Here is a 27,353-nt window from a genome sequence, read left to right on the forward strand (position 1 = left end):
CAATAGGAATGAGTGCCTCAAAGCAGTTTTAAATTAAGATATAAAAAGTCATTTGTGTGGCAGGAAACAAACTATGAGACCAAGATTTAACAAACAGGTAATTGTAAACATACAGAGGATAGGGAAAATTAATTTGATTGGCACTGAATATGGTTTGTTACCAACATCTCGCTGTGAGCAATTAATTATTGCCATGCATATAAGAAAATGGTACACGACAGCTGCTGCTAATCATTATGACTACAACTCTGCATTTGGAGAGAAAAAAAGAAACCACCCTATCCATCTACCAAACCTATGATGATGGCTACTCTGAAAAGTATCTGGAGGAATTTGAAGAAAAAAATGAAAGGGATAATTGTATAAATAAATGTGTGGAAAGTCCATGCATCAGTGTAGGCTATTGTCCCCTAGAAAATCAACAATATTTACTGTCATAACTCGGTTGAAATGTGAATCATCTTTGCTCAAAAATATCTGGGCAAATAGAGGAGAATCGTCTGTAATTCCCACTTCTCATGTTATGAATTGGGTGCGAGTGATTTAGCACAATAAGTAAATATCCAGTCTGTCCACATTTTTTGGGAACTTGGGTGAATGGCTGATGCAGGGGTATGGTAGGGAAAGAAAAAGAGGGACAACCTTGTAAAAATGACATCCTCACCTCAAGTCACAACTCTGTTGGTAAATTTTGTCTGAGAAGCATTTCATTAAAAACTAAGGGATATCCGTATGAACAAATGTATGAAAGTCCATATATCAGTGCAAGTTACTTTTATTGTTCCTAGGGAAAAAAAAAAACACTGTTAGGTTACTGTCGTAACTCTGTTGAAATATCATCTTTGTTAAAAAATATCTGGGCAAATAGAGGAGAACCATCTATTATTCCCACTTCTCACATTATGATTTGGGTGACAGATTTAACACAAAAGGCAAATATACATTTCTTGGGAACCAGGTGAATGACTGACGCAGAGGTACGGTTGGGAAAGAAAAAGAGGGACAACCTTGTAAAAATGACTTCCTCACCTCAAGTCACAACTCTGTTGGCAAACTTTGTTGTGTTTATATTTGACTTCTGCATGGTTAAACACCAGAACTCATAGCTCTTTCTTTTCTTTTGGAACGACACAAAATAGACATTCAGTTTCCATCAGGCAAGGTTAAGAAAATTAGAACTCGTCAGTTAGTCTTACTATTAATTCCTCTGTGGAAGCTATTTAACACTTTGGATACTTTGAATGCTGATTGGCACAGAAAACACCAAAGCTTAGTACACACTCATCCAAAGTCCCCAGCACAAAAAGGATCTACTGTATACACTGTTATTTTCGTGTACAGATATTTTCGCGAATGAAAAGGCCATTGGCATTTTCGGGAGATGTTGTTTTCGCGAATTGACACCGAGGCTCAAGTTAATGCACCAGGGCGCATGGAGACATTTTCGTGTGTTGTGAAATTCCTGATCCAACTGTGATTCGCGAAATTTGTGAAAATTAAACCCTCGTGAAAATTACAGCTTATACAGTAATTCAAGTTGTAGTCATTTCTACTTCCACCACTCCTATGGTGTTTTTTACTAAATTTTTTTAACCCCCTCTCCACAAAGAAAATATTTTTTTTTTAGCAGTCCAAAAGTCCCCTCCTCTGATCTCACAGTATTCAGTTCCTCTCTCAAATTGTCATTGTACTTCAGGATAACTTTTATATTACATGTTTAACTGCAGATTAAACCCTACCATGACAAATGAATGTACTAACTGATTGACATCAGAGTGTATTTTTAATTTCACAGAGTCACAAATTACTATGCTGCCATTCATGAATACTCTTACTGAGTCTGCAATGGCTTATATACCATATTCATTTTCACGTTACATCATAATGCCTCATCATACTACGTCTGGGTGATCACTCTTGCTAACAAAAACAGCTGAATTGAAGTCCTTCCCACAAGGAAAATAAAAAACAAACACGACCAACAATTTACAATGGATAAGGAATCGTATCCAGAAATACATTATGACTGAATTATCTGTACAACATAAAATTTATAGAACATATTTGACAATCATCCCCTACAAATAAAACACATATCATATAGGCACAGATACAGACACAATGATTACAAACATAACTTAAGAAGCACTTCAAAATCTCCCAAACTAAAGAGAAACAGTAGTAGGGCAGACAAAGGGGCTGTACAAATCCGTCGCTCCTCAACCAACACAGACATATAAAACAATCCATGCATTAAAAAAAAAATCCCACGCACAAAAACCAATCATTAAAAACAAGCGTGCAAACAAACAAAATAAAGATTCCTCTACCCCTCTTTCCCCTACTCTCCCAATAGAAGAAAAAATCCGTTCACTCTCCTCTAGCAAAAACTCTACTCAAATCATGAGGTAACATGTCAGCATGTGAACTGAAGAAGTGTTCGCACGAGGTCCTCAGAGCTATGTTTGCACTTTGAAAAAAAGACCCACACCAATGTATCTATGAGTCTCTGCTCCTGCATGCACTGATTCGGGGCAAGGGCCCCTTACTGGTCATCGATAACTGCTTCCCCCCTAGTGAATCACGCAGAGGGACCACGAGCCGCCGGCGCAATTCATAAGAAGCAGACGGGGCCCACGGAGAAGCCAAACTTTTGACCCCGACCCGAGAAACCCCGGGGCGCGAAATCCTTGATGGGCAGCTGCGGGGCATTCTGCGTCGATAACGTGAAGATAGTTTTCTTGTACTTCTTGGCTCGTTGCTGTCCCAGGCGATCCAAGCCATTGAGATGTTGACAGAGTTTGTTGGAAAGAGACAACATTGAAATTGATGGCAGCATGGAGGTAAAAAGAGTACAGAAGAAGGAAGGGCAGATCCTACACAACTTGGACTTTTTAAATCCAACAGGTATGCAGAGAGAAGTGGCTCATTTCTTCAGCCCTACTTTGGCAAGAGAGAGTAAGCTAAAAATTGATAACTCCTATAAAAATGAGCAAAATGAATCTGTTATTTACACTGGCAGCTTATCTCGGGTATTTTTCTGAGAAAGCTTTCCATGACTTTATTTGTTTTGCTTTGTTTTTTGTTGAAGAAATTCCAATGACTTCATGCCACATCATATGAAATATTCCACACTGATATGAGACATCTTATTTTATTTCTAACAAACTTCCCCTGGATTTGTTTGGAATATGGATGAAATTATTGAGTAGAGCACATGTCAATAATTATATCTGTATAATTTCTATTCTTTTAAACATCGTACAATCCATCTATATGATTATGCAAGTCATCACTGATGTGTTCTTACAACATTTTTGTTTCGGTTTCATTTGATAAATTCATAGAGGTTAAGTTCTAAATGAAGAGGAATTTTATTGTAATGGTGAATCAGGCCATTTGGGAACACATCAGAGGGTTCTCATACTGTCCTCCAGAAAAGCAGATTTGAGGGAAATCTTACCTTACACCCATCCTTTGGGACGTTGTACCCGGGGCTGTTGTTGTCGATGATGTCATCGTTGTAACCTTTGAACTGGATGGCGCCATTGTAGTTGCTGTTCTTCTCATCAAAGTACGCAGGAACTCGTAGGCAGTTGAAGGTAAACCTGCATGAAAGGGACATTAATGCACCAGAAGGATCACCGTGATTGACAACAAATCTTGGTAAATGTGTGACGGTACAGCCACATTCAAAACTGCACAAACTATGTATGACTTCACATGATCAAGTTCAGAGATAACCAATGGTAACCTAATTCCTCCATTACCCCATATGAAATGGGTCAAAATGAGACAAGGAATTTCCATAAACAATAATTACAGCTAACACAAAATGTCTTCGGTAATATATATATATATATATATTACAGAAGACATTTTGTGTTAGCTGTAATTATATATATATACATATATATATATATATATATATATATTTTTTTTTTTTTTTTTTTTTTTTTAAATCAACTCTTGAAATCTTTGTGTCCTCACACAGCTTACGAATAATGTAGAGACAACATGTACCTATACAAGAGCAAAATTGAAAAGTATATGTACTTGGGAGAATCTTGAAAGATTAAAAAGATGACTAAATATTTCAATTCTGTTGTGAATGATCACCTTAAAGCAACAGGTCTGCATCTGCAAAGGTTCAATCATCACTACATCCCTTTCAATTTTCCTCTCTTCTATACTTTAAACACACCAGGAACACTCACAGTCTGCTGGAAATATTACATTCACACAAGGTTCAGGGGTGTGAGAGTACTTGCCATAAAAAAGTCTGAAAAAATCTAAAACTTATGGAAAAAAGTCTGAAATACCTTAAACTACAGATATTTCAGTGCATCTGAACTGCAAAAAAAAAATCTGAAAAGGGGGGTTTGGGGAAGAGCAAAATGTCTGAAATCAGATCAAAATCTGATCTCTCACAGCCCTGAAGGTTACACATCAAGGAGCAAACCCAGAAGAGTGGGGGCAGGCAGATACAAGCTTTTACTACACGAGCAGGCCAGGAACCGTGAACCTGGTGTTGGAGGGGATGGGGTTGGGTGGTACCATTGACCCCCTTGCCGGCACTGCAGGTCCCTCACCCTGAAAAATGTTGCGGGGGCCCCTGATGTGTCAGGCAAGACACCACACAAGTAAACTGCACATTTTTGTACACTACCATATCATATATTGATTTTTTTTTGGCTTTGTTTTGTCATAAACAAAAGGAAAACATGTGCATGAGCTTCATCAACATTCTAAACAATAAAATTAACTATTGTATCTGTTTGGTGCCTTCTCAGACTAAGAAGCCTTGAGGGATTGGTCACCCTTTGGTGACCACTATGAGACTCTCAACACACATACAGTTCCAATAACCACAACCCCCGCACATCAACAGGTATAGTACACATTGCCAACACTTTGAACTTGGGGGAATTTTGAAGGAAGTTATGTTCGTGTGACTAAACCATCTGAATTAAAGGAAACCTCACAGTATTTGTACCCTATCATATAAACAAGTCCAGCTTACAGGTTTTGAAGAGGAGCACATCAATGCTAATCATTTAGTTGAGGGAAAATATAATGGGCCTCTTCATCCTTAGTAGATGAAAAATTGGACTCACGTTAACCCTTTAGCATCGAGATGTTTTCTATAATGCCAACCTGTAGGCCTACTTGATAAAGAAAGCAAAACATTTCATACTATTTTATACATGTTCTGACAAAGTAATTGTGCATTCATAGCATACAGGATAAGTTGTAGCAGCAATAATATGAGCCAGGCAGTGAGCACACACATTTACCATGAAGGTGTTTCATAGCATACAGGATAAGTTGTAGCAGCAATAATATGAGCCAGGCAGTGAGCACACACATTTACCATAAAGGTGTTTACAGTATATCTGGAATCTATAACTCATCAATACAATAAAATCTGTCAACACATCATGTTCTTCACAAATGAAAAACATTTCCTGTTTGACTGACAACTGTACATCAAAATGATCTCTGTACTTTAATTCAAAGTCCATGGGGAATTTGTGGATATGTCTCTCTTCTTTTAATACTTGTTTGTTTGTTTGTTCGTTCATTTCCATCTGAGAATATGGCTGGATAACCCATATTCAGCTACGTTAAGCTGGTCTTCCATGGGGTTCCAGTTGGATGCGAGGTGGGACTACTTCACCAGGTTAAACACCCAGCTCTTTGCGATGAATGAATGAAGCGGAATCTTCTACATGCATGAATTATTACTCTCTCATACACTGGACCTCCATTTTATGTCCTATCCAAGGAACAGAGTGTTTTGCTTCTTGCTAGAGGGGACGGTATGCTTACACACAACATTGCTCAGTCCAGACTTGGGTTCGAACCCGGGCCCTTAGGATCGTGAGGCAGACGCGCTACCGACTGAGCCAACTCACCGCCCTTCACAGAATTTGCATGACAGCTATGAAGATAACTGTAATCAAAAGAGTTTTATGACACTTTTCTTGTCTCTCCTTTTTTCTTTCTCTAAATCTATGTTCTACATGCACAAGTCCTGTCTATCCCTTCCCTTTCTCTTTCCTCTCCTCTCCTTCCTTCTTCGAACCTCTCTATTTCCTTCTCTATTCTCTCCTGTTTTCTCTACTCTACTCTTCTTTTCTTTTCTCATCATTTTCTATACTTCTTCTATCCCTAGTATTTCATTTTCGTTTCCATGCCACCACTATGTGTTAGAAATATCTCCATTAGTATTATTCTCAATTTGCGCTTTAACATATGTTTTGTGAATTATTTGATGATTAGGCAATTTTTTTTGTTTCTATTTATCATGTCCAAAGTATGTATGTTATAATTTTTGTGTAAGTTACTTTGACTCAAATGGCAATTACGGTATCTTGTTCTTATTGCTTAAAGAAAGATTTCAATATCTGGAATATCTGAATATGTAAGAAATACACTACTATAATCATCACGTTGCATCAAACTTTTAATTTTGCAATGTATTGAGTATGAATACAGGTGTTTCATATCCATCATTTCGGCCAAAGCATGAATCCCAACCATCAAAAGAATATCAAAACAAGAATAGCTCAATGTTTAATCACTTAAAGTGACCGGCACGGAGACTGTTATAAATGCTTGGTAATATACATGTAGACATGCCCAGACTGTGGGCTGAAAATCATCATGTGTAAATGTGTAGGCGTGTGTGTGTGTGAGTGTGTGTGTGTGTGTGTGTGTGTGTGTGTTTGTGAGAGAGAGAAAGAATGGTACGCCTATATTGTTTGCATCATGTATTGTAGCTTACACATCAGTCAACACATGCCAGCTATTTGTTGGCTATACCCCATCAATCACTTCACTTTTCTTCTTCAGCATGCTACTGAATGACATTCCCCATTAAAGAGATGAAAACTTAATTGTCATTACCCCTACGAATTAGTTTCATTCTCTTAGAGAAATAGGTGAGGAGGCAGGAAAAAGAAACCAATTACAACACACAAATCAGTTTTAATCTCTTACAGATAACTGTGATCAGGCTGGGCAAAGCAAAATAACTATCAGCCAAAATCCCCAAATGATAGAGTGGAAATATGAGGGCTTTAAAATAAACAAGAGAAGAAAGCAACTATAGAATTAACCCGTTGAGGATGAGCTCCGAGTACACTCGGGCAAGTGTCTATGGGAAATAAGTGCTGTAGCAAAATCAGCCTGTACCCAAGAATCAGTTTTACTCTCATCACAGAGAAAAAGGTGATAAAGCAGGGAAGAGATTAAAAAAAAATCCCCACACAAATTAGTTTCAGTCTCTCAGAGGAATTATGTGAAAAGGAAGGGCAAAGGAAAATAGCTTTGTATTTGTTTAGCTCATACCAGCCAAGATCCAAAAATAATATAGAGTGGAAATACGAGGGCTTTGGAAATATAAAGCAACTACAAAATTTACCCATTGAGGACAAGTCTGGAGTATCCTAGGGCATGTGTCTATGGGAAATACATGCTGTAGCAAAATCAATTAATCAGTTTCATTCTCTTAATAGAGAAAAAGGTGATGAGGAATGGAAGGGCAAAGGCTGCTTTGAACTTGTTTATCTCCTACAAGCCAAGATCCCAAGATGATATCGAGTGGAAATACGAGGATTTTAAGAATAAACAATAGAAGGAAGCAACTAAACTAACATGAGAAGGGAGGAGCCAAGTAAAGGGGAATTAGGAAATTCTGATCTGTTCATTTGCTCACACCCAACACAATGAAATCCATCACGTTTTCTGGTTGGACGCGAGATGTGTGTCAGCTTGTCATTAATAGCTGCACGTGTAAAGAGTCATCGGTATCACCCTGTGCATGTATGTAACAGTACATGGTACTGATATCAACACATTGTGTGTGTTTGTGTGAGTGTGTATGTGTCTGTGTGACCATGTACGTGTGCATGTGCATTGGATGTTCGGCTGTGTGGCAGTATACTATAGACTTTGCAGCCACGTTGTTTCCTTTTTCACTTCATGGCAGGATTATTGGGATTCTATATTTTCTTCTTTTTTTCTACCCGGAGCTACGGCCTTCTTCCAATTCATTCCATATCATGAGTGCCTAACTCTTTAACATACGACAAGACGAAAGGGGAAAAGAATTAAAGCACATGTGCAGGCCTTACTAATGCTTGTGTTAAAAAAAACACACCAACAACACCAACACCAACAACAACAACAACAACAACAACAACAAGAACAACAACAAGAACAACAACAGCAAGAACAAGAACAACAACAAGAACAACAACAACAACAACAAGAACAACAACAAGAACAACAACAACAAGAACAAGAAGAAGAAGAACAACAACAACAACAAACTCTAACCAAACATTGAGGTGGGCCTGGCTGTATGTCTGTATGTGTTCTTCTTGTAGCTTGAAACAGCGTTTTGGTGATAATTAAAAAGGACTGTTTACATAGGCCCAGATCATTCACAATCATTTAATGCCTGTACAAGCACTTGACCGCTCTTTAAGCACACATTAATGGAACCAGATTTGCCACTTTTTATGTAATTGTGACTAAAGAATCATTTCATGTTCACAATTTTCTCTTTCTTTTTTTTTTAGCACACATTAAGTATTACAGAAGTTGAGAATCCTCTGGACTATTTGGAATCATATGAGTTTGGCAAATTTTGACTCTCACAAAGTGTGTTTTGTTCCCCCCCCCCCCTACATTATTCATGCCAAACTATGTGTATGGGGTACCTATATATTGCAGCGTTATCTGCTGGCATCACCTCAACTTTTATGACAATAGGGAGCTTTAGATTTTGACGCGCGGACGTTCTCCTCTCCCAGCGTCGTGCTGAAAAGTAGCTTTAGATTAGCTGCGCTGGGACGCAATGTATAAAAAATAAAATCGCGCCCCATATGATCGGTGCATGAAGTAGTTCTTTACGTTGCAAACTGTGCGGACGTAAAAATAGCCCAGTACGCGTAGTGAAAAACTCAGGTGACGCAAGCGACTAGACGCGCGCTTCTGCCCATGCTCAGAACATGTTTTTTCTCTCTGAAGGTCCGCCTCAAAAATCTAAAGCTCCCTATTGAGCGGGAGGGGGGGGGGTATATATATATGGGAACTAGAGTTTGAGGTTCAACAGTATTCAAGCCTGGAGTAGAACAACTTGGATCCTACACATACACCAGGGAGGTGGGAAGAGACACCTCCCTGCATACCTGCATACCTGCATACACAAACGCAAGCACGCAATCATAGTAGTCAATATCATATTTACACACATTATCACACACACTATGATGCCTACCACACATGCCTACATAGAGCAAAAACCCATGAATGTCACCGTGCATTATGCCCCACCCACTGGGGCAACACACTCCTCCCCTACATCATGCAATGTGTATGTGTACAGGCATGTGCTGTGCTTTTGTGTGTGTGTTGTGTGTGTTGTGTGTTGTGTGTTGTGTGTGTGTGTGTGTGTGTGTGTGTGTGTGGATATAACATGTGCAGTATGACACAAGCTCATGTAATGAGATCTACCAGAATTGATATACTGAGTAGATACTCCTCAGCCTGTGAAGTGCTTTCAAGGAGTAATATCCTGCAAAACAAGACTAGTTTAGATAAACTAATGTGATGAAATAGCTGACATATTACCCTTCTATTTTTTTTTCTCAGATTGGTAGGCACTTCAATCCTTTTAAAAGTGGCATAATGCATTAGCTTACCCAACACGACAATTTATTGAATTCATGTTCAATCAAGGATTGAACTGAATGGTCTAATAAACTGGAGCTTGATAGGCATCCATTTCATCGTCCTTCCACCATTCATAGGCCTACTGCCAAACACCAGGCTTGATGTCAGGTAGATGGAGGCCCTACTTAAACACCGTTTAAATGCCTGATGATGATATGATTAATCATTATATCACAGATGCTTGTGTCAGTGAATTTAAAAGCCAACATACTTGTTGGTACAAATGGCAGAGGGGGAGGGGGAAGAGAAAGAGGAGGATATGGAGGGGGAGGAGGAGGAGGAAGAGGGGGAGGAGGGGGTGGAGGAGGAGGAGAAGGAGGAGGAGAAGGAGGAGGAGAAGGAGAGGGAGAAGGAGGAGGAGGAGGATGGAAGAGGAGGAGGAGGATGAGGGTGAGGAGGAGGAGAAGGATGAGGAAGAGGAAGAGGAAGAGGAGGAGGAGGAGGAGGATGTTGACTACACAGACTTACAACTGAGTTGCTTCGGAACTCTTCATGTGCAAAAATCGCATCTGCACAACATCTGCCTCATACTGGATCTCAAACCCGTCACCCCACTCTGAGAACCATTGACCCGACCGCTGCCAAGATCTTCCATCTACCTGCAACATGACACCATGACGAATGAAAATTGAAGGAATGAAACCAGCGTACAAATCTACAATCATGAATGAGTACAGAAACTTATGAATACTTCTGTATGCATTAATGTGAATACCTGAATGAAAGAATACATAAATCAATCATGCAATAATGATATACTACATCAAATTTGACATAGATTACACACGGAATTTACAAACAATCAACAAAGGGGAATAAGAAATTTTATATAAATAAAAAAGATTGTGAGAAGACAACACATAAAATGAAATCAACATTCAGAAAGTAGAGATAGGCATCAAATGATTGTAGGCCTACATTGACTCCACTTATTGAAAACCAATTCCCCCATCCCCAGAAAAAAAAAATATGTTGCCAGTCAAAAATATTTCCATAATTATGAATAATGATACCATGAAACAAAAGGAGAAAAGACTTGGGAAACTTCAAATTGACACAAGTAAATTGTGCTGTGATTTCAATCTGGACAAGCATGTATTAAACATATCTGAAGTCACAAGCACAGAATATTATCTGTTTAAATCTGATGATGGAAACTCACTGTTGCTACAGCGGTTGCATTCAAGCATGTCAAGCCACCCCTCTCAAAATTGCAGTCTGCTTGGAACTTGTCTCCTGTCGCTCCACCATTAGGATCCAACCAGTATGTGCCTGTTGGATAGGGAACAGATAGAATGAAAAAAAAAAATGACTCAAAATATATTTACCCATTTCACACAAGAATATTCGTTAAGAGTGCCTTTAAGTCAGGCACTGAGACACAAAAAGTTTGATGAACTTTGCTCCATTTTCTTCCATTCATCTCTCTCCTTTTCCACTCTTCAAAATTTCTGCTTTTGTATACTTTTTTTGTCTCTGTCTCTCTCTGTACACACACACACACACACATACACAAGCATACAATATAGATTACACTGGTGAGATCATGTCAAGTGCCTTTAAGTTGGCCCTGAGACACAAGAGGTTGACGAACTTTACTCTATTTTCTTCCATTCATCATTCATTTCTCTCCCTCTTTCTGTGCGTGTATCTATTTCTGTCTCTGTCTCTGTCTCTCACACACGTGCACACACACAACAGAGAGCAGTAGTGAGATCATGTATGAGACCCTCACACCAGAGACTCCAACCCTAAGCACCTTCTGATCTGGAGATTCTCCCGCCTGAAACCCCTAGCAAACGGGAGACTCCAACTTGATGTGCACAAAGCGCATATCACGAGCGCAAAGTTCCTTGTGGCCGGCGTCCAGGGCCTGCTTTGGCCCCAGAAGCTCTAAATAATTAGGGTTCTTGATACTCTCTCGTGCTATCTAAGGCTTATCTTTCAACATACGAAGACAAAAAGTAAGAAATCATTTCAAACGGGAGACACAGAGCCAGGGCGGGAGAAATTAAATCTCAAGCGGGAGAACGGGAGATTTTGCAAAAGTGGGCTTTCGGCGGGAGATCTCCCGTCGAAAACGTGAGAGTTGGAGTCTCTGTCACACAAGCTTAGCTCAGATAATAGGCACTTTTCAATTAGCACGTTCTTGCACGCCTTGATGTATGGTTGCGCTGGCATCACAACCCTTTCGTTCACCCAATCAAAAACTCCCTATTCAAGCATGATGGAGGACAGTCAACCTTATGGATGAAGGATGGGAATTTCCCAGTAGCTGTTGAACTCCACATCGCCTCTTCACGAGACATTAGCCGGGTTCACACGTACACCAATTAGCGGGATACAAATCTCGAGATTTGCATCGCGATCGTCATCCCGAGTTTTTTGCACGTGTGGACAGAAAAAACCCGAAAATTAGCGGGATAAGCATCGCGATGCTAATCCCAAGAAATCTTGCGCTGGTTCGTCAATTAGCGGGATAATTGGCCGCGCGCTGGTACGTGTGAACGGTCGGGATTACAATCTCGAGTTTTTACATCCCATCATGCAATGCGCACATCACAACAGCGAGGCCTCTGCGAAGAGGTCCTTCACCTCTTTGGAGCACAACAACAACAGCGCGCGAACTACACCACTGACGCGTAAAAGACAATAGACAAAGGTAAGTGCGCGCAAGCAGTGATAGAGAAGGGCGCTGTGTGACCCAGTTTGCAGGCTTTGTTGTTGTCTCTATCGGCAATTAGCGGGATAATTCGGTACGTGTGGACGCTCGCCAAATTAGCGGGATACCGATCGCGATCGCCATCCCGCTAATTTGGTACGTGTGGACGCTCACCAAAAAACTCGGGATGAGCATCGCGATCGTCATCCCGCTAATTTGTACGTGTGAACCCGGCTAGTGTGTGTATTCCTTGTAGGTCAGTGTGTGTGTGGGGGGGGGGGGTGGAGTCTTCAAATAGCATAGCATCAGTTGGCGGACAAAACCTTTGGATCTCAAATATCAGTGAAAATTATTCTTGCCACATAATCAGTTAAGCGTGACGTCCCGTACAAATCCAGCTGTCCTACTCCAAAAGTGAAGCCAGCACAGTATGTCGGTCCACAGCTTGCCAAGTTCGCATATTTTGCTCAAACACGCAACCCTGCCCAAACCGATCGATAAATCGCCAAATCCCTTAGTACATTCAAAGATTCACTCACAATTCCCTTCCTCACACAGATAGTCTGTGTTGTAAATTGATTAAATAGCATTGTCCCATATTGGACTTCTTCAAGTATCAACCCACTGCGGACGAGACAGGAGTATGCTCAGGCAAGTGTCTATGGGATATGCGTGATGTAGCAAAATCAGTCCGTCTTCAATAGGTTAAGATTCTAATTTTCTGTCACAGTTGTGTCTACTGAAGTCAAGCCTCACTGCACAATGTCTTGAGTCCAGAAACAATGGGCATGAATGCCTTTGTTGGTGTGCGAAACTGATCCATTGAAGATTATGGTTCCAAGTGAACTAGCTCTGGCGTGTGTCTGTGGGAAATGTGAGTTGAAAAAAAAAACATGCTCATCTTCAATGGGATAACACCTTGCTCTGAATGAGTGACAAATGGAGTGGAAAGCAACACACGTGGGTGATACTTCACAGAATAGTCTATTTGTATCGGCTGGTTTTGTTTGTTTGTTTGTTTGTGTTTGTGTGGTTTTTTTTTTTTTTGGGGGGGGGGGAATCTGTTTTTCCTCATACAATCTTCTGCGGAATGTCATAGTGCACAGTCAGTCCGCAGCGTGTGCGATAATGAGGCACGAACGACAATTTTATTCAGAATCACGTTTACGCAGTTTGTGCCCTTGAGACTGACGAGATTTCGCGATACTTTGCGAGAGTTTTTGCAGAGGTCGCAACAACAGCTTTCATAGCTTTCGCAGTGCATTGTTTGACCCAGGATGGTTAGTTAAGTTATAGAGCTGATTATGCTCATTAATTTGATACCTAATTTCCCTATTTTTGATGTCAACATAGTAGTCCATTTTAGCATCAAAGTAAACGATTATTTTGCCAATGTTCAAGAAGCTTTTAGATCATAGTTTGATGTTTTGCTAGTTCCTGACTGGTATTGAAAATAGATCTCCGTAATTTCTTCGATTTCACAATCGTGAAACTTGAGCGAGTATGATCAATTAAAAAACGAAGAGGGGCACCATTTTTAAGGTTGTGAATTTTCCTGTTGAAAACAAGGCAAATTATGTTTTCTTACTGGAAGTGGGGTAGTGAATGAACACGCGTGGAATGTGTTGTTGATACCCAGACAATGGTCGTGGACAATGGCCAGGATTGGAATGTTTCATGAGGAATTCCACCATCGCAGCTAGTCTTTGTTCATTCTGAAATGTGGTGTGTGCAAGCACATGGAAACATGTGCTTACTTCTTTCATGTGCATGCATTTAACCATGTGTCAAGAATTCAGACTAGCAGTGCTCGGGGCAATCCACATGAATAATTGATTAAGCATTCATGTGCCTTGCAGCAGAGCTCGGGACAGGTGGCAGCCAGGTCCATTGTTCAGGGTCATTGTAAGTGCACACTCACATACACATCATTGGTTCCTGTTTAAAGTTCAAGTTTTGTATAGAGAGTGAAAATTCGATCACAATCTGGAACCTAACATTTAAAGGGAAGATAAACCCCAAGAACAATGTGGATTGAGTGAAAGCAGCAACATTAGTAGAACACATCAGTGAAAGTTTGAAGAACATCGGACAATCGATGCAAAAGTTATGAATTTTTAAAGTTTTGGTGTTGGAACCGCTGGCTGAGGAGACTACTAGAGGTTATGACGTATGAGTGGACAACAATACCAAGAAAATATAAAGAAAATACTACAAAAATCCATTTTTCATGAAAATTACAAATTCCATCAACTTGATATTGACATATGTTAAGGGCAGCAATTATTCCCCCTGCTTTCTGAAAGCGGTTGGTCCACTGCTCTTTCATAATTCTAGAAAAGTGAATTTTTGTTGAATTCTTTTATATTTTCTTTGTATTGTTGTCCACTCATACGTCATATCCTCTAGTAGTCTCCTCATCCAGCGATTCCAACACCAAAACTTTAAAAATTCATAACTTTTGCATCGATTGTCCGATTTTCCTCAAACTTTCACTGATGTGTTCTACTAATGTTGCTGCTTTCACTCAATCCACATTGCTGTTTGGGTTTACCTTCCCTTTAAAACTCACAGCATTGAGTCAGCAGCCAATGGATACTACGCAATGCGACACGCCGCGTCTTGCGACAGATTTCGACCAATCACGGACCCGGAATTCCGGTGCGAATGCGAGGATAATCTTTTTAAACTCGACGCTAGACATGTCTCTGAATTTTGCTAGTTCCTGACCCGTATTGAAATGAAGATGGGAAAACGTGCCCTTATTGTGATACTATATACTTTAGCGGACATAGTCTTTACCATATTTTAGAGGGGCATGAAAGATTTCAGGTTAGTTTTTTGGTGTCAAACGTGAAGGAATATTTTTGAATACAATACCGAACTTCGAGAGGGATTTTGATATTCTATGTTCTTCTTTTCCGTTTATTTTGATCATGAGCATATTTGCTTATATTTTCTCTTTCAGTCGATACTAAAAGTGTCGAAAACTGACGAGAAATACTCGTTCTACACGGGTTTATTCATGACCATGTATCTGCTCATTACGTATGCAAGCACCGCTCAGCCGTGCATACGACTTGAATAAATACGTGCGTTTTCGCTCGCGCTGCGGACTGACTGTGCATGTTACCTTCTGTTGTGTCTGTATCATCTTTTGTTACCTGTACCTTTCAAAATTGGAACCAGCAGTTCTGAATTTCAGTATGCAGGGCAGCATATTATACTTCTTGAATACTAACTTTTCAACCAAGCGACATCGAGTGTAAGGTAACAGTATCATGTAGGCAATAAGCATTACATACATACAAATGTCTTGGTTAGAACATATCCCTTTTTAATGCTATAACTGGTCATACTGTAAAAAAAAATATTTTCGCAGCATGAAATTTTGGTGAGTTGCCTCTAACATTCAATGCATATATAGTGTAGACAATAACTTTCGCGTGCATTTTAATTTTGCCAATCTTGGCTCTTGCAAAATTTGCGAAATTAAAATGCATGTGAACATTCCTTGTTTTACAGTATTTGGACATGACTAGTCATTACTGGTTCTCTATATATCACTTCAGGGTAACAAGACCTTGTATCTCAAAATGTCATATGTCCAGGAGAGCAAAAAACAACAACAAACAAAGAACATGGCAGCCAAAGCACTATAACTAATGGGATTGCCTTTCCATCGGCTGTGCGAACGTGGCAGACAAAGGGTTAATCTACATATTTATCCATCTCACCATCTATCTGTTACGCTGCCTGTATATCTGTCTATTACCCTCTCAAGTAATTATATTAATCTGCATGCCTATCTATCCATCTTACATTTCCACACTCATTGCTAGCTCTCTATTTTTTCTATTCATTGCAACAATAACAGATAACACTTACCAAATCACAAGCACACTGTTGGTTTTGAAGGGAAATATTTTACATTTGTATAATGTAATGGATATCTGCATGGTACTTGTTTTTAGAGTCAATATAATGTAAGCAGGAAATTGATATTTGCTTGCTCAGTAAACACAGTGTACGGATTCAGCCACCTGTTATAGTGTATGTCCTCACCCTGGTTTGTATCTGTTTATCTGGCTAACTAGTTGCTTGCATGTCTGTCTCAATCTATCAATCTCTATGTATGTATGTATGTATGTATGTATGTATGTATGTATGTATGTATGTATCTGTCTATCTACCCACCTATTTTGTATGTAATGTCTGTTATCTATCTATCTATCTATCTATCTATCTATCTATCTATCTATCTAGCTGTCTATCTATTTACCTCTCCTGTATGTCTATTTGTCTATCTGTCTATATCTATCTACTAGTATCTATCTACATGTCTATTTACCTTCCTATCTTGTATGTCTGTCTGTCTGTCTATCTATCTACCAATTATCTATCTATCTATCTATCTATTTACCTATCTATCTGTATGTCTATCTATCCATCCATCCATCCACCTATCTATCTATCTACCTATCTATCTATCTATCTACCTTTCAGTCTATCTATTTACCTATCTATCTGTATGTCTATCTATCCATCCATCCATCTATCTATCTATCCATCTATCTATCTATCTTTCAATCTACATGTCTATCTATCTACATATCTTGTACGTCTGTCTGTTTATCAAATATCTTTCTATCTATTTACCTATTATCTATCTATCTACCTACCTATGTTTGTTTATATAATATTGTCTACTTATCTATCTGTCTGTCTATCTATCTATCTACCTATCTTGTCTGTTTTTTTCTATCTATCTTTGTACTTAACTTGTCTGTTTGTCATCTATTTATCTTTCTATGTGATCATCTATCTATTATCTATCTATTGTCTATCTATCTATCTATCTATCTATCTATCTATCTATCTATCTATCTACTGTACCTATCTTGTCTGTTTGTCTATCTGTTTATCTTTCTATCCACTCATCTATTTACCTACTTACCTACCTAACTCTGTAACTCCCTACCTAATTCTAACCCCTTTCTACCTAACTCTAAAACACCCTTTTTCCTAACTTCACTTGTTCCAGGTTCTGCACCAACCCCCTCCCCCATGTGTTTGGTTGACATTGATCATGCGATTACTTGCCTTTGAAAGTACAATTACAGGCAAATCAGTTTATTTGAAAATAAGGGAAGAGGCCGAGTCTGCTGAGTCAACTATGCAATAGAGATTCAGTCAGCTGTTAAAAATTTGGTTCACACGATTATCCAGCCTATATAATGGAGAGCCCATTGACTGGAACCTCATCCTTTCAGACCTCTCTTTCACTTGTTTAAAAAAAAAGTGGGAAAAAAACCTGAATATGTCATGCTTACAGATTCATAATGATGAATGAGGTGCTGGCAATGGGAAAAGGGTTAGTCTTGCTGGCACATGAATGAATCTCAATAATACACTAAGTTCAGTCCATCGACAGGCTGAAGATTATCATAAGAGCATACTTTGCATCATCAGTTTGCTGAAAAATAAAATCGGACCTAAACCTGAAAGAAATAAAGATTACAGGCTGACTGTCTATGCATCTTGTGTGAAAGGTTACACATAATTAGGTGATCCGAGAATCCTCTCGGATCACCTTCTGTATCTGTACTGATTCTTTGTTCTTCTTCTTCTTCTTCTTCTTCTTCTTTATTTCTCCGCAAAAGTTGTGTAGAGATAAGCTCAGAAAGTGCATTGCCTATGAATGTCAAACTTATACCATATGTGTATCATGTCCCAAAGACGACATGTCAAGTAAAATCGTAGTGATCAGTCGACCGTGACGTCACTATGACGTCATTATATGAAAACACATTTTCAATCATATCTCATTAATGGAGTGGAATTTCTCAATGAAATTTACGTCACATAAATTTCAATTCAAGGGAATTCTACCCATATTTTCAGAATTCCTCGCATCGTAAAGACGTGCGCGTACGCGCGCGTTGAAATATTTGTATGCTCCAATCAAGCTCAAATTTTTTTTGCATACGTTTCAGACCATTTGGAGCATTTTTTGAAAAATTGAAAAAATTGGACGGACGCGTACGCGCGCGCACATATACGCACGTACAGCTCATATGCAACAGAAATTTCCCGATTTTTTACATTTATCGGATGTCTGAAAAGTCAAGGAATATTTCTAGCAAGTTTCAAGTCAATCCGACTCAATATGACGTCATACGGGACTGTCAAAGTTGAAATTCCGCGCGCGCGTCAATGGCGATATACAGTACAACAATGCCCCAAAACCGCCAATTTTAAATCCGATTTTACTCGTCAGGATGGACGGTGACCCCCCATTTTCTTTACATATTCTGAAAGCTGATGAGTTGTACATGTCAGTTTATGGGTTGGCGATACTGAAAAAGTCATTCAAAGATATCAAATTTCTTAATAAAGTTAAAAAAGTAAATTTTCAAAATGACGTCATCAAATTTCAAGTTCATTCAAGCATATCTCACTTTTTCTTTAATTGATTTACGTCCAAATTTCAATATGTTGTAGCTTATTAAATGGTCTTTCAGATATATAATAACAACAATTTGATTGGATGACGGCATCACCTCGTAAAAATGGATTTAAAGTAATCTTGTCAAATTTGACCAGTTTACGTGTTATCTCTATGGGAGTGCAGTTTTTCTGGAAATGAAAACTGACATGACTATCTTTATCGAGCACTAGCTCACTTATGCTTCGGTGAATTTCTCCCATATTTTAGTATGTTGTAGCTGAGACTTTGGGCTATCGTTAATGTGCCCTTCGTTTTTTCATACGGAGTCGGCATCATGCCCAAAAACTTGGTTGAAATTAAAGCTTATCTTCCATGTATTTTCATATTCCTTTCTTTCTGCAACTTTCTTTGCAATAACTCAAGAAAAACAAGCTCTATCAGCCCAATATTTTGCACATGTTTAGTTTATGTCACGTACATTATTTCATAAAATAACAACTACTTGATCGGGCACCTTCTTGGGTATGTAAATTAGGGTCAAAGGTCAAAAATGTTTTATCCTGTATCTTGGTTAATACATGTCTTATCTTTCCCATATTTTGCATACGTAAAGACCATGTTACAAGAATCATTTCACAAAATAACCACTTTTTGCTCAGACGCCATCTTGTCTGTGCAAAGTAGGGTCAAAGGTCATATGTACTTCTTTCTTTATCTTTATTATGACGTGTTATCTCTATGGGAGGGAATTTTTCTAGATGTGAAAATTGACATGATTGTCTTTATCGACGACTAGCTCAATTACCCTTCGGTGAATTTCTTCCAGATGTTAGTATGTTGTAGCCAATGTAATACTCTTTAAGTTTTGTTAATCAAAGTTTTAATCGGATGATGTCTTCACCACGTGAAAATGGATATAATGTAACCTTGTCAAATTTAACCAGTTTACGTGTTATCTCTATGGGAGGGAATTTTTCTGGAAATGAAAATTGACATGACTTTCTTTATCGAGCACTACCTCACTTACTCTTCTGTAAATTTCTCCCAGATTTTAATATGATGTAGCTGAGACTTTGGGCTATCATCAGTGATTCTTCATTTTTTCATACGATGCCGAGATCACGTAAAAACTTGGTTGACATCAAACTTATATTCGATGTATTGAGATATTTCTTTCTCTCTGCAACTTTCTTTGCAATAACTCAAGAAAAACAGCCCCTATCATCCCCATATTTGGCACATGTTTAGTTTATGTCACGTACATTATTTCATAAAATAACAACTACTTGATCAGACACCATCTTGGGTATGTAAATTAGGGTCAAAGGTCATAAATGTTTTAACCTGTATCTTGGTGAATACATGTCCTATCTTTCCCATATTTTACACACGCAAAGGCCATGTTACAAGAATCATTTCACAAAATAACCACTTTTTGGTCAGATGCCATCTTGGCTGTGCAAAGTTGGGTCAATGGTCAAATATACTTCATTCTGTATCTTCTTTATAGTGTATACCGAATTTGGTAACAGAGATAGCAGACCTAACTCTCTTTTCTAAATGAGAATCCAAATATCACACGTCCAATGTCTCTAAACACAGATGAAACCTATATGGTCATGCCTATTGCGATCAGGACTCGAATCATTGATTAAAAAAAATCGGATCACCTAATTTGTCAGTCTTGACAAATTCCAAGTCTAGTTGCATTTCAAATGGCATTTCTAAAACAAAAATCTTTCATCCACGACCAGCAATCACTTTAATTGGCGTTTTACACACATTTCATTGCTATCTTAAAAGTAATAAAGCTTTATTGACACCAGCTTCTGCTGGTGGGTGCTTGCGATTAGTTAACTATGAGTTTTTTGACATTATCTGCTGGTAGATAACTCTGGTTTGGGAACTGGTTTTCTGTTTCAAGAGACAAAACTAGAACCAAATAAAGTCCATGTACTCCTCGACAGGATATAGCAATATAATATGGACTGGCCTTGAGGGGGATATGACATTTATTGCCTGAACTAGAATTGCAGTGCCCGAGTTGACGACGAAAGTACACAGTCCATATCATTATTATTACCCATTTCAGGCATCTTGAGCAGTGAAATAAATTACAAGGTAAACTTTTTACAGCTTCCAAATTCAAGGTAACAATAATCCCACTCTGTGTCAGCATGACCTCTGTGCCAGCTCGAGCTCTACACCACTTTGCACACTACATCCTTGTATACAGCTCAGGTACGTGGCGCTTGCATAACAGCCAACTCACACAGGCGCAGGGATCGTCCTCTATTCGCCCTCTGTCGCGAAACTTGGGTATGCAGCGCACGTAGAAACAGCCGGCTCACACAGTAACAGCGATCGTCCTTTGGTTTTACGCGTTAACCTATGGGAATTTGCCCTTCGTCACGAAACCACTCCGCGAGAAACTGTCAGCAACAGCAAATTTTCTTCACTGGGAGCTCGAGTGCCCGGATGCTATATTCCCCTTGTTTTTAACATGCAAATCCCATAGGCATTTGCCAAAGAGGGGAATATGAGAAATTCACCCCTCTTCTCCCTGCTGGCGTGCAATCCCGTGCGTAATACGAGGGGAATACAATTTCATAGAACCACAGCTCAGATGGCTGATACGGGTAATAATATGTCATGGTTGATCTTCCATTTATCAATATAGTATTTAGTGACTACCTGAATATAAGAAAAATCCATTTCCATTAGAAAGAATTTTGTGAGGATTAAAAATACAAAACAAAATTAAAACAAAATAACATCTTTAATCTTTAAATTTTTCATATGGAAATATCATTTATACAAATTGAAATGGAAAACAGTCATTTCAATGATTATCCATCTTTTTATTTCTTTTCAAGGGCCAGTCTCAAAAGAAGATCACCAAGTTAGACTAAAAACTGCCCCCCAAAAGAAAACAAAGAAAACAAACAAACACAAAACGACACCAAGGCTTGGCTGAATCTCAGAACAGCTTAAAAAGTAACAGACGACAAGGCATGCAAACAAACTATGGGCATGATTTTTTTTTTTAATGTGCAACCTCAGCACATCAGTCATACAAAGAATCTGCCTGTTTTGTTTCCTGATTCTTCTGGTTTATGATGATAGGAATCATTATGTTTAGTCACCCACAAAGAGTATGGCACTTGTGACAAACATACACTCTCTCTTTCTCCCTCTCCCATTCTTCATGCCCCTACCCTCACTCTCTCTCTCTCTCTCACAGGTTGTTTTCTCAATAAAATATCTTTCTCATTCTATCACTCCATTTATGGGTAAAGGGAAATTGGCTCACATTCACTGGAAAACTACCTGGCTTTGCCAGGAAGTAATGTATCAAATGTCACTAATCACCTGATATCACTGAAACATGTTGAGATATCATATGGTAGATCCTCAGGGGAACTTTCAGGACACAGATAATGAACACTTATGACAGATATAGGAATGATCTAGATGTAGCTCCTTTTCTTAATAGCATTCATTCAAAACTGACTAATGCCAAAAGATTGAAAGTTGGTAGCATTGTCAATGACTAGATGTGAATTATTTGTTATACAGCTGTCATTCGTTGCTGACATAATTTGCAATCATACCTAGCCTAAATTTAGTTCAAATCTGGGCTGGAAGGCATACTGGGCCTGGGCAAAATTTGATGCACACATTTGGTTTGGATACCTAATGCTGCGTGTACACAATGTTCCCGGCAGCCATGGCATTCCCATTTCAGGCCACCGTGGACAAAACGGGATGGACATGAGACGGCGCAGTGGGACGGGATAGGCAAACGTGACTGGCCGTAATCGCTGTGGATGCTGTGTCAGATTTTTGAACTGTCAAAAAAAAATTGCCACTGCAGTCCTGGTGCTAATGAGAAACCTTGTGGGCTGTAATAAAATGGGTTTAATGCAGCAAAACATGACCGCTTGTAGTAGGCCATAACAAAAGTTGGAGGCAGTCCATAGTGGAAAATATTGTGTAGTCTAGCCTGACCAGATACGGTGAGAACAGCGTCTGAAAGCATGTTCACTGCGGCGAGGGCTGGAACGAACAAGACTAGACTACGAAGAGGGAAAAACGGGAGAATGTCTCATCTACCCACGGCGCACAATGTTTCATGCAAAAGGGGCTGCTGTGGCTGCAGGGACACATGGTGTAAACGTAGCATTACACGTTGTGTGCATAGTGATCTAATTAATGTTGCAGGAGTGCTAAAGGATGCTGGACCATACACATCACGTACAATGAGTCTTGTGGACTTGAAGTCCTGAGGTGAACTGCAGTATTCTAAGGTCATTTGCCCTCTGGAAAGTTCACCACAATGAACAGAATTTCCACAAAATGCATTTACATCTTTGCAAATTCAGATTAGCTAAGACAAACCAATAGAAGTAAAAGCGATGGCGAAACCAACTGAAATGAAAAATCCTTATTCATCAAAACTACCAATGAAAGCAAGTCGGACCACGCTATACATAAGACAAAATGTGTATCTGATGCATGGGGGGAAAAACTGTCATTTTAGGAAATTAGAAATGCTTAGAGGTGCATCACAATGTTTCTAAACTGCTCCCAGCCTGCGAAGAATTGGGCAGTTTGCCTTTGGTTGCATCTGCTGGAAAAGACGGAAGCCATCTGACTTCAAGGGGAAAGCTCTATTGTCACACGACTGTCATGGACCAATCACAAAGCAAGAATCTTCGTGAGTGGCATATCATAAAACAAATAACACACTCACCATCCACAGACTCTGGATAAGCTAGGAGGATGTCTTTGCATGAGGTTGCCGGGGACCTCTTTGTCCCCCGTGGTTTGGGAATCTCCGCAATCTCCTCCTCAATCTCACGGACTGTCTCAGTGACGTCTACAGAGGGCGTAGGTGTGGGTGCGGCTGTGGTCGGAGGCCGTGTTGTGGTGGGTGGGAGTGTTGTGGGTGGGAGTGTTGTAGGTGGTCTAGTTGTTGGTGGCTTATTGCGCACAGGACAAATTGAAAAAAATATAAAAGCAATGGGAAACACACATACACAAACACAAACATATGCTGAAAGATCTCCATGGATCAATAAGGAGATGTAATGGGTGGAAATTAAAGTATCAATTTCAAACTATAATGACATTATAAAGACTCCAAAGCATGTTGGATTTACAATGCTTCTATGCCAGCAATTTTTAAAGTCACAAAGTGAGTGTCAAATTGCAATACTGTAAAACTAGAAACATTTAATTGTGGCAGAAAACTTTTATTAATTGGAGCCGACTGCCTTTTTAGCAACATACCCACATGTAGGCATGCACTATCTCTACAATTTCTCACAAACAATTTATTTTCACTGATCTGAATGAAGCATCTTTATAGATAGATCAATTCAGGCTCAAACACTATATTCAATAGCCACATTCACAGGTATGAAATAGTGGGATACCCACTGTGATCAATATCTTGCAATTTTTGCACGCGTTTACATAGACAGACATAGTGGGATAACGATCTCAAGACATTTTTTTTCTGCAAGAGTTCACATGGACAGAAATATCCCACATATTGCAGACTGCAATTTGCCCACAAATCTGGCAAAGTGGCACACATAGTGCACTTCTCTCTTTTGTTCTTGCGCATCACACTGATGCGGTGCCCTCGCTGTTGTAATGTGAGCTTTAAATGATGGGATGTAAACTCCCAAGATTATGTGCTCCACTGTTCACACGATAATTCAAACATGAGTGCAAGATTTCTTGGGATTGCATCGTGATGCTGATCGCGATAATCAATGGGAATCTTGTGTCCAAATGGGTAAAAGTCGCAAGATTTTGATCACAATGAAAAATCTCAAGCTTTGTATCCCACTAATTCACCTATATGTGAATCCCACTATTGCCTTCCTCATGAGCAAAGAGAGAAAGAGAAAGAGAGGGAGAGAGAGAGAGAAGGAGAAAGACAAATAGACAGAGAGGTTTAAAGAAAGAGCAGACAGGTGAACCAATAGACCCAGAGAGAGAATGATGCTTAACTCACCAGTGTGGGCGGTGGTTGGGGTGTAGGGCCAGGGGTCCCTGGGGGCCCAGGCGGTCCTGGAGGACCCTAGAAAAAACAAAACAACAACAACAAAAGAGAAGGGAAGAGAGAGTTACAATAATCCAACTAAAAAAAAAAGCCACAGTGACAGAAATCTTGCATCGTTGCAAACACCCATGGAATTGTTCTTGGAAACACAATTAGTATCTCTCTATTGCTGTACAACAGTTAACCTGGAGGGGAAGTAAGGAAGCAATTCCAAGTAGTGTTGGCACAGCTTCTCGACACAGTTCCTTGATCATCTTCTCCTGTTTTGATAATGCCACTTCCTTTCCTGGAATTGTGGTTGACCATTATGACACAAAGGCGCACCCTTGAAAATGTCCTTTTAAAACTTCAAGTGACTGCATGGCAATATGTGTTCAGGATGTGAAAAAAGAACTCGGAACTCGGAACTCGGAACTCGGAACTCGGAACTCTCTTTATGTTGTTCCCAGATTTGCAGACGGACAGCTTTGATGAAGCAAATTGCAGTGATTAAATGAAATGAACTGAAACTGAAACTCAGGTAATGGATGAATCAGGTCTTGTCTTTATCGGTCATCATATGGAATAAAGTCATTCTTTATCTCTCCACTCAGAAATGTTGTGTATTTGGTTTCTGTGACCAAAATGATCCCACGCACATCCATTTTCCAAGGTTTAAATATGTCACATTATTATGGAGTCAAATTTTTTGTATTCCACTGTTTCCTGATGTGCAAATGGGGCCTGGTTTCCCGTTTTTGTTTTTGTTTTTGTTTTTGTTTTTGTTTTTTTTTTAGTAATGGCTGCACTTACGTGGCTCTGATTCAAATACTGTAAAACTAGAGACATATACAGTATGAAATTTTGTGGATTGGAGCCGACGGCCTTTTTTACAGCATAAAACTTTCATGAATTACTGCCCATGAAAAAACTGTGAGTATACTACATGTACTGGATTGTGAAGACAAAAACTTTCACATGCATTTATTTTTGCGAATGACGACTCCTCTCGGTTTAGAGTACAATGTGCAACTATATGAATTCAATTATGATAACAGTTATTATAATCTTCACGAAAACGACACAAATATCATCATCCAAACATCCCCCTTTTCGCATTCTGCAAATTATTCAAAAAATAAGATGTCTGAAGAAATTGATTTGCTTTCAATAATCATTCATATTCTTGGTGATATGGCATTTCAAGCAAAAATGCAAAAAAAGCTGTACATTTGCAAATCTTTGCAATCAATTTGCTGGAAAAGAAGTTATGTGGAGATACATTGGTTTTGCCATCTCTTGGCCATTCAATCTAGAAGAACTAAACAGCTATTCATCCCACATTCAACAAACACCTGTAGTTTTTTGAGTGATAAAACTTAAGTCTCGGCTAAAAGTTTCGCACATAATTTAAGAGGTCAACACAGCAACCCCCATACACTTTTTTTGGAATGGAATGAAGCAAGTTGGTTTACTCGTATGTAAACAAGAAATATATTGGAATCTTTTTATTGAGAAAGAAAAAATGATAAAAAATAAGCATGTCCCTGTGAGAAGGGAGACAATTTTGCAAATTTGAGACCTACAGCCATCAGCATGAGATCTGTGCATTGATATTTTTTTGGTAGAGGGTGCTATATAACCATGAAAAATGCTGGTAATACAGGTAAAAAGGGCATTCTTTACGTCTTTATTCTTATGACATCCTTATATATTCTTATTATATATTCATTCTCATTACAATACAAATGTTGTTTGCTTGTTTATTTGATTTGAAAGCTCAGGTGAACTAACCAAAGAAAATAGGTGTGAAAATTACTTATATGTGACCCGCTACAACAAAAAGGTCCTAAAGTCGCGCACGGTCAAAGCCGTGAAAATCGAGTTTGAAGTCAGAGCATTAAAATTGGTCAAAACTTACAATTTTCTGATTTTGATATATTATTGGAATCTTACATGTCTCCTATCATCTGTCGAAATTTTGAAGCAAAATGATCAAAGGAAAGATAAAAAATGAGCCATGTTTTTTGGCGTTTCAACGAAGCAGAAACTGGTTCGAAAATTTGGATTGAGCGCCACAGATAGGTTCCGCCCCTAACAACGACCAGAGTGATCTCATTGGTCAGTTTGCTGCTTGCTGCTAACCGAAGCGTGAAGCTCGCACACTGCCCAGTCGACTGGTGCGTGCGGGCGGGGTGCGCTATGCTCAGCCGCTTCTCACATCCTGGTCACTGATTGGTTGGTGAGGAGACCGCCGACGCTGATGTGCTTGAATGAACTCTTCGGGGGTTGCTAGGGCTTACCTTCTATTGTCCAGAGGTGAAAACTGACTTGCGTGTCCCTTGATCGCGATTGCGTCAAACGGAAGACTTTTAGGGCGCTTTTCTCGAAACAGTGATTTTCCAGACGTCTCGACATGCTCTCTTTTAAACATC

The 27,353-nt window shown here is 39.2% G+C and overlaps 1 protein-coding gene across 1 annotated transcript in view; it reads right to left on the reverse strand.

The window, feature by feature from the left end:
• Positions 1–1,844: 1,844 nt before the first annotated feature.
• LOC139726649 (uncharacterized) overlaps positions 1,845–27,353 on the reverse strand; it is a 36,449-nt gene continuing 10,940 nt past the window's right edge. Inside the window, exons 10-15 of the mRNA XM_071637638.1 lie at positions 24,892–24,957; positions 23,617–23,845; positions 10,910–11,019; positions 10,216–10,346; positions 3,464–3,608; positions 1,845–2,761 (exon numbers count right to left, since the gene is read on the reverse strand). Of these exons, the coding sequence (XP_071493739.1) occupies positions 2,615–2,761; positions 3,464–3,608; positions 10,216–10,346; positions 10,910–11,019; positions 23,617–23,845; positions 24,892–24,957 (828 nt within the window). The 3' untranslated portion in view covers positions 1,845–2,614. The remainder of the gene's footprint in view (positions 2,762–3,463; positions 3,609–10,215; positions 10,347–10,909; positions 11,020–23,616; positions 23,846–24,891; positions 24,958–27,353) is intronic.

This window comes from Diadema antillarum, unplaced genomic scaffold (assembly GCF_040938485.1).
Source record: "Diadema antillarum isolate AM-2024a unplaced genomic scaffold, OU_Dant_1.0 seq00000094_RagTag, whole genome shotgun sequence".
In the NCBI taxonomy this organism is placed as follows: Eukaryota; Metazoa; Echinodermata; class Echinoidea; order Diadematoida; family Diadematidae; genus Diadema; species Diadema antillarum.